At 45.0% G+C, this 11,576-nt stretch overlaps 1 protein-coding gene across 3 annotated transcripts; it reads right to left on the bottom strand.

The window, feature by feature from the left end:
* Positions 1 to 3,351: 3,351 nt before the first annotated feature.
* Positions 3,352 to 9,584, bottom strand: LOC126531625 (group 3 secretory phospholipase A2-like). Of its 3 annotated transcripts, XM_055071309.2 has the most exons (7): positions 9,334 to 9,419; positions 9,037 to 9,230; positions 8,735 to 8,921; positions 6,119 to 6,381; positions 5,429 to 5,588; positions 4,673 to 4,831; positions 3,352 to 3,549 (listed from the first exon to the last, which is right to left on the bottom strand). In XM_055071309.2, exons 3-7 carry the CDS (start codon positions 8,848 to 8,850, stop codon positions 3,438 to 3,440), a joined length of 810 nt encoding a protein of 269 aa, XP_054927284.1. In that variant the 5' UTR covers positions 8,851 to 8,921; positions 9,037 to 9,230; positions 9,334 to 9,419; the 3' UTR covers positions 3,352 to 3,437. The 3 variants fall into 3 exon arrangements, with proteins under 3 accessions (XP_054927284.1, XP_050035195.1, XP_054927283.1); XM_050179238.3 differs by lacking the exons at positions 9,037 to 9,230; positions 9,334 to 9,419 and adding an exon at positions 9,420 to 9,584; XM_055071308.2 differs by lacking the exon at positions 9,037 to 9,230 and having other exon boundaries at positions 9,334 to 9,424.
* Between the last annotated feature and the right edge of the window lie 1,992 nt (positions 9,585 to 11,576).

Genomic DNA, 11,576 nt, shown 5'->3' with positions numbered 1-11,576 from the left:
CATTGGTATAAGTTGCTTTTGTACATATCATATGTGTTAATCTGCAAGCGCTAGTGTTTTTCTTTTGTTTTATCTCTCTCTCTTTCTTGGCAAGTTATAATCAGCTTGGAGACACCAGAGCGCTCATTAGCAGTCAGTAAGCAAACTACAATGACTGTAGTGCTCTGGAACTGGGGCCCTTTATGATTTTTTACTCGTTTCCGAAATATACGTTGACGCTTTAAAATGTCATCTTCATGTATGCGCATAAGCAAGAAAAGCTGTCCGCATGCTTACGTCCAACACATTGTGTTTTGCAAGGGTCCATTATAGCCCGCAGTGAACTTTCACGATCTCCTCTTACGTTATTAGGAGATACTGATTTTCTGTGCTTGTGATAACAAACAACAGTGACATTGCAAGAGAAGTCCAAGCGGAGCAATAGCCAGCCTCCATCGCACGGCTCAAGTTGTCTGATGTGGATAAAAACTGCCACCATTACCACAATATTCAATTTCGCGTTTTTATCCCCCTGCCGTTCCTCAAATTTAAGTTCGGGAACTTCGTCAATCAGCTCGCAGACCTTCCATATGCATGTTCAAGGGTGTCTGATTCCGGCATTTTTTCAAAACAACAATTTCCTAGAGGCCTAAGTACTGTATTGACATTGCAGACCAGTCGTAAAAGAGAATACTTCAATACATAGCTCATGCAGTTGTTTAACAGTTGTTAGCGCGCTGCTGGTTATTTTGATGCCTATTTCGAGGTTTCTTGAAGAAATCTTAAATGGGGAGAACTATTATTGTCTAATAATAATGTTCATCTGACAAACCTTTCGAGCTACATGTATGCTTCACCCTTCAATTTTGTGTAGAAATGTGTTAACAGCGAAAACTGTTCTGATATTCTCTCTAAAGAATGGTTTTCTTTTTTTAGATAACGTTGAGCCTTAACCAACGCGGTAAAGAACAACCACTTTTATTGAACTTCTTGAGAAACCAAAACGCGGTGTTACTAGAATTAGTTTCAAAATTATGTGGAAGAAAAATATCCTCCAAAACCTTCACATGCAATGTTTCGCCTTACGTTCGTGTTCTTCATTGAAACAGCGTTTGTGCGGCAGAAAACTCAATTCAAAGTAAAAAGCTACAGTCTTTCAACCAATAAATCAGTAATGGTCGAGAGAAAACATGCTTTAGGTAGAAGTTTCGTTGTGGCCGCAGGTAGAGTTCGTCAGCACTGCTACAAGTCCGCCAGGTACCATTGCTATTGAAGCCAATGCCTTAGGCCCGCCACCCCACAGTAGATGTTGGTAAAAGGTGCTTATGGTAAGATGTGGAGGAAAGTGGCTGAGACAACGTTTCACGTATCGGTGTGGACGGCTGGAAATATTTCTGTGGTTCGTCAAGAAATGTATGGGCATGATGGGCGTTGACTAGCCATTACCATTTGCCTGCATTTACTCGGCAAGTCTAAGCATGTTCGTACAGCCCTTGAAAAGAAATACAGAAGCACACACGTTAATTTTACTGTTCGATAAGAAAGAAAATCCTCCTGTCGTAATGGATCACCTTACCTGCAAAAGCCAGTAAGGGCCGATTTACGCTCAAACCGCACGCCGCACCGAATGCCTCCCCATGCGTGTGGACGTGAGGAAAATTGCATGTGTCGTGCATAGGTGCACAAACTTCGGTTTAGACTCGGTTCACACAAGTGCTGTAAACCCAAATTTGTGCAATTTTCCCCCCATCCGCACGCGTGCGGCAGGCGTTCGGCGCGGCGTGCGGTGCAAACGTTGGTCGGCCAGAAGAGAGAGAGATAGAGAGAGAGAGAAATAACTTGTATTTAGGTAGCCAGCAGAATGGTGGAGGGGAGGGGGGCAACTCCGCCTTGATGGCGGTCAGAAGCCCCTGGGCTCTGGTGGCATCCTCGGCGTGCTGGACAGCCAAAAGTTGGTCTTCGGGGACCGAGCTCAGCAGCACGGTCTCCCACTGCTTGGCATCCTTAATTTTTCGGCCCTGTCGCGGCACCCGAGGACATGCCCAGATAATTTGATCCAGGTTCAACCATTTTCGAGAAAATTTACATTTGGCCGAATATTGTTCAGGGTGATAGTGATTATAAGTCGCCAAATTTGGAAATGCATTGCTTTGAAGGAGGCGCCATGCCACCGCCTGCTGCTTATTAAGAGAGGGGTGTGCGGGGGGGGGGGGAGGGGGGAATGCACCTTCCCCAATCTTGTAATGGTTCGTTATCTCGCTTTAGCCAACCATCCGGTCCCCTGTCAGCCCCCGCCGCGGCGCCCCGAAGTCTCGGCTTTTGAGTCCTCGAGCCACGGTGTCGGGCGCCTCGTTGTCGGAGAGGAAGGAGTGCGCAGGCGCAGATCTTTTGTTGCAGAAAGCGAAATATACGGCTTGTCTGAACGAGGACATATCTCATTTCCCGAAGGAAAAAGATTTTAAAACGAAAGTAGCCACGGCCTGCGTGGCACACGCAATACAGTCACAGCGTAAGCTGGGGGAGGGGCCCCATAGGAGACCGTCGTAAACTGCTCCCGAAGAGGCGAAGCACCTGGACTTTATTTTCTGCTGCACGCACCTGAAGGTCATCGCGGCGAAGCTGTCGTGCCTGATTTTCGGCAAAACGGACAAAGGGGTCTTCGCGGCGAAGTGTCTGCGTAGTTTTCACGAGGACAACTAAACTGTCCTCATCGCTGTCGACGGCGAGCTGCGGTTCGTGCTCCCTCTGCTCAGGGGTCTGCTGAGTCCGACATTGACTGGCTGCAGCCGCGCGCGTTGCTCTGCGACTCGCTTCCTCATCCGCGGTTCGTACGTTGTGAGGAGGCGCCAAGCGTGCACCGAAGAGTAAACACAGGTATCGAGACTACGCGGCCCACATGTCACATTTCTTGGCATGTGGCACGATAAGATGCTGGACGAATGGATGTTATGAGCGTCCCCTTTCGAACGAGGCAGTGGTGTATGGTGCCACCAGCTCTTGCTATTTATACTGCCTAATGTCCTGCACAGGCTAAAAAAGAAAGAAAATGCAACTGCTACATGGCGGGCCACCTGGTGGAATGCAATGCAACTGCAATGCAGTGCGCCCGTATCGACGCTATGCGGCGCGCATCTCACATCGCGCGACTCTTCGCGCGCTAGCACTTCTGGCGTAGTGGTGGGCGCGGCTTGGTGATAGAGTAGCTGAGATGGCACAGAAGCCCCAGGTTCGATTCCGGCGGGAGCTGGACACTTTTTTCTCATTCATGGCAATAGCTGCGACAGGCACTGGTGGCGGCGGCAGACAACATTGCTAACAGAAACGGCTATTGGATTGAGCCCAAAAAACTTACGCTTAAAAAAAACGACCCGCTATTTCACAGCCACGTACTTTTATTCATTCATTTACTTATTTATTTACTTTTTTTATTTCCTTACACCCTGGTACATCGGTTCATATTAATACTTCACGAGGTAGGCACCAAGGAAGTCCTTTGCATGCGACAATTTCCATGTTGGTTTTGATGCATCAATCTTGAATTTTCGGCACGTCGTTTCGTGAAGAAGCCGTCTGCAAAATTTGTAAGATGTAAAGCTGTCTGGCATTACAAAGAAATGCCTTTCTTTTTCTCACTCATGCGAGCCATATGTATGCGCACTGTAGAATACCTATTTCTATGAAGACACAATGAAGACAAACAGATGCTCGAATTTACGTCATTAGACACAAGAATATATATTTAGCAGCGGAATATTTCTCCTGTGTACCCATAATTTTGCAGAACGGTGACATCTCTTTTTCTCCCGCTCCAAATACCAACTTGGCAGCAGCAATCTGTCTTCTCAAGCCAATAAATTGCATGGTAAGCCGAAATTGTACGTGGTTTATGGACACTGAAAAGGCATGCCTTTTCAGTAAATATAATGAGTGCACTCATTATATTTGCGGTCAAATACCCCTCTCAGCGCACCTCTTAGTACTGCGGACTTGTACATTACTTTCCTAGCTTTGCAGTTTCGCCGTTTGTTTTACCTGTACAGAGATTTATAGCTATATGTGAACTTTTGTCCACGCATAGCTTTACTCACCTCGGGGATTGTTCTTATCACTATCACTGCACAACTGCAGCAAACTTTCCCCCTACTTACTGAGTTCAATTCCGGGAGCCTCTCACCGAAACCGATTCTTTCGAAAGAAAAGCCTACCGGCTTTTCGAGGAATCCGTATGAGTTTCCTTTGTAGCAATTGCTACGAATGGGTGGATGTCTGATTTTCCCTTTATTCATTACTTCTCTCCACCTTGCGGGTTTCTGCAGAACTACTACGTCAAATCTAAGGGTGTGCCCAAATTATACAAAATATATTTTTTAGCTACGTCTTCATGCAGCATTATACGGCAACAGCGTGCTGCATTATAGAGCACATCACAGGACACCGCATGCGTCTCCGTAAAAATTACTTTTATATTCTTAATAAGAATTGACAATAAAAACAAATAAATTGCTTATAAAATTTACTTGAATACATAGAACTTTATTACTAGCAAGGGGCAGAAACGCAGTTAATATGGCCTGTTTTCCGATTCTTCGTTTCTTTCTTGCAATTCTGAGACGTACAAGGGCTACAAAACATTAATAAAGAACCTGCGTGGCTTTCGGATAGGTTATGAGAGTGGAAAGGTAAGTCCACATACCTTTTATACTTTACGCAAGTAACAGTGTACGTTTGCTTGAAACATTGGGCGCCAAGTACGTTAAAGTATATCGTTCCGACGCATGCCGACATCAGGTTGCTGTCACTGTCATCATTCAACAGGCAGTCATAAAATTTCTGGTCGTCAGCGCAGTTCGTCCTGTAAGTGCACCTCTCATGAAACAATCAGGGCCCATGAAAACATCACAAACATTGACAATTGGTAAGGCTTTAGCAAACTTGATTTCTGAAATATCAGCCTGTGCAACCCAACTGATTACATCAAGCAGTTCCAAGTCAGGTAATGAATTTTGGTGTCCTTAATAATATGTCCTGGTATATCATGCGTAGAAGTCGGGAGGCGCTCTCAACTACTCTACCAATACAAAATAACAAAAATGGGTAGTTCTTTTCTTTTCCATAAACAATACATCTGTGGCATGATACCGCTGAAATCGATGAAGGTATATCCATAATTCCATATACATCTGGTTTGAGATTCTTACGACGATAGCTAATTTATTTCACCACATGCGCAAGCACTCGAAGTACAAATGGCAGCACACACGCAAGCTCGACTGCATGATTCAGTTGATTGGCTCGGCTGCTGTAGGATGTTGCGACTGATTCCCACAGAATCACTGCGCTTCTCTGAAGACACTAGCTTGTTCACTTTAGTGCTTGTAGTTAATCATTCATCGTAGAGAAAGAAGTTGATAGTGGGCAGTACCATCTGAGTACAAGAGGAAACACTTACATGGGCCACAAGCGCGTGTTCACTATTCCGTACTTCTTGGAGAGCGGTTCGATGAATTCTACGGCGTGATCATGGTCGCGGCAGCATTGGTCAGTGCCTCGCAGGGGACCCAGGTCGTTTTTATGTTCCGATACATTCCCTTTTCCACACCACTTTGTCCCTGAAAATATTGCAGCATGCCTGTGAAGCTGAACGTCTCCCCGTCCCCCCGTCCCCCCCACCCCGTAAAAGGCTAAGTTCAGCTGTCTTCTTCCTAATGAAAAAGAAATGGTATACAACTACATCAAACAGAAGACGATTTCCGTACATGAAAGCTGTAAATAAAGTTGATTTTCTCACTGCTTACGAATCCTGATCTAGTGTATGGAGGACTAATGTCCACCGTCGCTACAATAATGTACCTTGAATATTTAATATAGAGACGTTTCCACCCCCATCTGCAAACTTATATCCTTTGTAGTATAAAACTCCAAAATATATGAAACAATAATTTTTGACAACTTCTGTCACAAAGTGCGATTCTCGAGGCACCCAGCGTGTTCTGGAAACTGTGGTGCCGTTACATTTAGCTCAATTACCATGAATATTAAACTAGGCAGTTCAACTTTTATTAGACATCCGCCTAATATCCACTTCACTGTACCTCTGTTGTTCACTTACAGACCACAGAAGGCATTCTGTTCTTCATACCTGGAAAAATAAGGAGATTTTTGGAGCCCCTCGCTGATGTTAGACTTTTAAGGTGGTCATTAAGAACAGCTGCACAAGAAGAGAGTAGCTTCAGTTGACGAAACGCTTTAGGCCCCCAATTGGTCTTCGAAGATGCCTGTTTGACCTGATTTTCGTGCCGCACAGTGATATTCCGGAACGCAGTAGCAATCTCTTTCACTTGCTCCGAGGTCACATAGGTCACGTTGTCTTCATTTGTCGATGCCACAACCTTCGTTGTCAGCCTGAAACACCCACTCGTTAGGTCGGTATTAAAGCAAGTCACACAGAGATTAGTTGTAATCTGCAATCACCCGCATTTATGCAGGTGAGTGTGGCAGCAATGTGATATCAACGGATACTTGTAAACAGCAGTCACGACCTTCTCAAACAAAATTTTGCTGACCGCGTTACCCGCAAGGCGTTTAGTCGAAATGTGTTTGATTGACTGACAAATAATTTTAATGAATTATTTATTTATTTATTTATTTATTTATTTATTTATTTTTGATATTGCGAAAGCCCTGGTATATGGTGTTGCCGACCTTTGGACAACGAATGACTGCAATATATCATGAATTGGCAGACGTCCGATAAAAAATAATAATAGTAACAAGTGCGAAGATTGAATCTGTTCATTCTAGCTCGATGAACGCCACCACATCATTCTTGTCATGGATGTACTCATAAGCAGTATATTCGGCTGTAAGCGAGCCCTTACACTCAGCATGCGTGAAAACAAAAACGAAATGTTTCCATACCTTCTGAATTACCAAACCAGCAGTTGACGAACACGGGTGGGGGGTATATACATCGCTGGTTTGAAACGCAATTTCTCATTGCTCTGTGCAACGTCCAATGTCTGCCAACGCAATTTTCGCTAGCTGACCTGAACAAACCACAATAAGCACCAGCGTTCACTACCATTACGATGACCCCACCACCACTACTGTCCGTAATCCTCGATAAGACGTACTTATGCAACAAAACCAGCAAAAGAACACAGAAAACTACTTACGCACAGCACACAAAGCAAATGCAGCGAAGGTTACCTTTCATGCCCTGTTTTATATATACGAAAATTTTGAAACAATAAATTCTATTCCGTATAAGCCAGGACTCTCGCTGACAGATAGTGAACTCTGTTTCATCTCCAAGTGCTATATTCTCAGTGGAGGTGATGCGGAATCAGGTGTTCACCTTCCAAAACAACGATCCTTTTGCACTGGCAGGACTTAAGTATACACGCTCTTGCAGACGGAGTCGGTTCTCCTACTGCTGAGCTAGATTTTACGCCCAAATGTAGCGTGGCCTGCTTTTTTTTGGTAAATAAATCGACGCTGCACGCCGCTTGCTCCTAAAGCCTTTCCAGCAGCTGTCGTTTGGTCGATTCTTGCAATCATCTGCGAAAGCTTTCGGGAACTTGTGTATGTATAACTCAAGAAAGCAGCCGCTCTACAGCCTAAGCAAGCGTGCGGTTTCTAAGGACCAGTTGTGTTTAACGCCCCGGAGGGAGGTTTTAGTTCCATTATCAACTATCCGGCAAAATCGCACACATACGCGTGTGTGCTGCGTATTATTATTCCTGTTTTTGCTTCTTTCTCCAGCAGCAATTACTTACCCCGATAAAAAATTTAGGTCAGTTGCCTGATGGCTTCAAAGCACTTACTGAAGGCGTTCTAAAAGGATATATCTCGCTGATAAGTAGTCTTAGACGAATACTCAGCATATTAGACTATACGACTACTAATACTCTAAACTAATACTAACACTATATTACAGTTGCTTAATATCATTTCTACGCAAGACATATGGTAGAGACGATCACATCACAGAATTACGTAATTAACACAATGCGTGCGAGCAACCTATACATCCATTGCTGCATAAGATAAGTAATCATGCCAGCCGAGCTAGCCTGCCAGCGTATCCTCATGAATACCATTAGAGGTATTCGGTTTTAATTCTGAAAGCTATTGTACAGACCATTCAGCGGCACTTAGATGAGGGTGTTTTTGATTATGTGGCTATAGAAGCACGGCCACTCAAATATATTCGGTGTGGGATAGAATTAACTGTATTGCGTTTTTAAACCAAGTATGTAAGCTGTATTACATGATAAACATAGAGTACCGCGGAATATGAAAAAGAGAGAGAAAGAATAGCATTCGTTACACGAAACTGTACTACGCCACGTCGCTTTGCATTAGGCAACCGTGCAATACTGAAATCACTTACTACGTGTGTGCCGTCTGTGCGTACGTGCGTGTATAGTCATCCCAGTCTATATATATATATATATATATATATATATAGAACGTGTGTATGGGTATGTGTTCGCACATATAATCACTTATGCAACGTGTGCTCAGCGTTCCAGACTGTTAAGTGTTTGAAGAAATATATAGCGGCCGTGAAACAAAGCCAAGAACGACACATTGTAATCATTGGTATTGCAACTTCTATGATAAAACGTGTATATGTGTACATATGCAAGTTCCATGGTAACACTGTCTTTTTTTTTAACGTACATGTCCTTGTTATTACGTCACTCGAATAGGAATAATGAGAAGATTACCACAAAAACAGGGTACTTACGTTTGGTTGTATGTAAAGTCAGCCATCTCATACGCTTGCATAATGAAGTCGAAGAGGCTTCCCATGTTTTCTATGCCACTTACGGGATGGTGGCTTTTGTTTTCGAATAATTTCATGCTTTTACCACCAGCAATTGCAGCGTGTAATATCAGCAAGCATACGACTGTCCTCCCAAAGAGCGGTTTTTCTGTGATGCAACAGGAAAAGTTGAAAGCATAATTCATGATTTACACAGAACTCTAAATCCTAAATGGCGTACTTCAGTCAATAATTGTTTATAAACTATAACACGTAAAAGTTACACATTAGTCGATCACGTTGTCAGGCAGATGTCGTAAGTTTTCTGCGTAGAGCAGCCCAAGCTGTTAAAACATCCAACTGCTCCTTCTGAAATCTTCGTTCCCTGTTCGCATACTATCAGGACTCTGCCGAAGCAAGCAGGGCTACATGTCTTTGTGGGCTTTGTCAAGTTGGTCAAGAGGTTGCCTTTGCAAGGCTGAAAAGGATGACCTTTTTCAGTATTATGTCCATATCCATCCCCTTCCGATGCCCTTTTTCAGTATTATGTCCATATCCATCCCCTTCCCATGCCAGCTCACCTCTCCAGCAGACCTTTAACTCAATTTCATCCTTAACGACTATTCTGTGGCTGGGCTCAAAATGCTGTGACGCCTTCATTCCTTACCAACGTACTGACCACGATGTAAGAAGAACAGGTGCTCCGACGGAACCGCTCGGCACGTCTCATTATTGCTGACTGCCTAGGTTTGGATGCCGTGGACGAGCGCGTTGCAGCCTGCGTTTTTCAGAGCATCTGCTAGCGTTTCCAACAGCACAAAAGATTCTGTCATTGTGTAACAAATGGGCTGAAAGGCGATTTATAATTGCTGCTGCTCTTTGCTGTATATAAAAAAAAACCGTGTAGTATTTCACTCGGTACGGCGCTAACAGTTGGGCTCTTTTGTTGAAGTATCGAGCAATTATATTCAAACAAACAGACGCTATCACTGGTCACTATACGCTGAGTTTCCGCTTTGATTTCATACGAAGGCAATGCGCTGGGGAGGTCCGCATACGATTTACTCTTGCATTAAAGGCGTCTTCACATATTTCATACTTCCAATAATATGTCCCCACGGAGTTCAGTGCCAACGCCAGTTGCCGCAGCATCGGCGCTCGTCTTGCCGAACATAAGCGTGGTCAGGACTAGGTTGTTGCACAAACCTGTGGCCTTCTTTCCTCTTCTGAGCGAAACTATTCTATCTCGGAGAGAACATCTATCTCACTCTTGTTCGGACTGTAAGCTAATTTTGCCCTTATCTGTACAGCCGTCCCTTCACCATCGTCGGTGACCACAATGCGCTCAGCTGGCTGTCGTCCTTCAAGAGTCCCACAGGTCGCCTTGGCCGTTGAGCACTGCAACCTCAAAATACTTATAACTGTCATTTACAATCCGATAGATCCACTTGACCCCGCAATGAGCGACTCCAGTACGTGTGTTCTTTGAAGGTCTCAACGCTCCAGCATCGGGTCTCTACGCAACATCATCTCAACCATCTCAACTCGCACGCTCCTGACCCCTCTCTCGGTCTTTTTCTACTTCAATACTTCAGGGTGATAGCTTACACCATTGACATTGCTTCCCTGACAGCCCCAACTTGTTCTCATCCCTGCCCACGTCCTTTCCACTGTCCTGCTCAGTTTCACGATGCACAAAGGACCGGACATGTAGGCGTGTCACGCACATATGACCGCGCCCACCATCGTTTCCGTTGGCGTACCCTGCTCAGTGCGTCGCTACGTGGGCTGATGTGACCTTTTCCAGCACCGGAAAAAGTCGACACTCTCGCGTGCTGACCATCTTCAGCCTATCATTGTTTCTACGAACCACTTCACTGCGTCAGCCGCCACTTACTTGACCCGTTTCCCCTATCCGCCTCTCTAAAGAAGTGGGTCGCCGTTGCCAAAGATTATACGATGCGGTTTGTGGTTGCTCATGCATCTCGAACTAACTGCGCCCACGACCTTTCAGACTTCTTGGTGGAGAACGTCATACACCAGCACGGAGCTCCTCTGCAACTACTAATATATCAAGGCGGACAGTTCATTTCAAAAGTGATCGACGTCACTCTAGAGTAATGCTTGACGCAACATTCGTTGACTGCGGTCTACGATCCAAAGGGAAATCACTTGACGGAATGCTTGAACCGAATGACTACCGACATGTTGGAATGTACGTGTCCGCTGACTGCCAGGATTGTTACGCTGCATTGTTTTATTGTGAAATTTGCCTACACTTCCAGGCATGAGACCACTTGGCTCTTTCCGGTGTTTGTCGTATACGGTAAAAACCTTACATTGCCCATAAACAACCTGGGGCCTTTTACTAGGTGGTCACCCATTGAATATGCTCGCGAGACTATTGCCCGTGCCAATCATCTACGTCAGATGACCAGAAGTCAATTTTGCGGCTGCCGGATCAGCCAGCAGTCTCGCTACATAACCATCACAGGACCGCTTACTCTGTCCCTGAATCGCTTGTCCTCCTCTGGTACACTCCACGACATTTCAGCTTTTCCGAAAAGCTGTTCTTTCTGTACACCGTCTCACATTGTGTTTGCCGTCAAATGATTGATGTGACTAATGAAATCACTGCACTGTTGCCTTCGTCCCTATTCGCTGATCCCCGCACTGGCATTGTACATGTTGTCCATCTCAAGATCGACATACCGTGTCCCGGACATCTTTCAATAATTTGCACAGTACTCTTCTCCTGCAGTCTCCGCTCGCCTGCACCGAGTCGGTGCTTTCGCCGCCGGAGGGCAGTGCTATGAGCCAGTGT

Source organism: Dermacentor andersoni, chromosome 5, assembly GCF_023375885.2.
Source record: "Dermacentor andersoni chromosome 5, qqDerAnde1_hic_scaffold, whole genome shotgun sequence".
Taxonomy (NCBI): Eukaryota; Metazoa; Arthropoda; class Arachnida; order Ixodida; family Ixodidae; genus Dermacentor; species Dermacentor andersoni.
This window is presented reverse-complemented; position numbering and strand designations above follow the sequence as displayed.

Bases quoted from the DNA above. Each gene is read 5' to 3' on its own strand.
- LOC126531625 (XM_055071308.2), bottom strand. From the start codon at position 9,412: ATGAAGGCGTCACAGCATTTTGAGCCCAGCCACAGAATAGTCGTTAAG. The intron at 6,382-8,734 runs GTAAGTACCCTG...TGGGTGTTTCAG, and splicing joins GACTTTACATACAACCAAAC to GCTGACAACGAAGGTTGTGG. The intron at 3,550-4,672 runs GTATGTGGACTT...CAAATTTTGCAG, and splicing joins ACTTGCGTAAAGTATAAAAG to ACGGCTTCTTCACGAAACGA.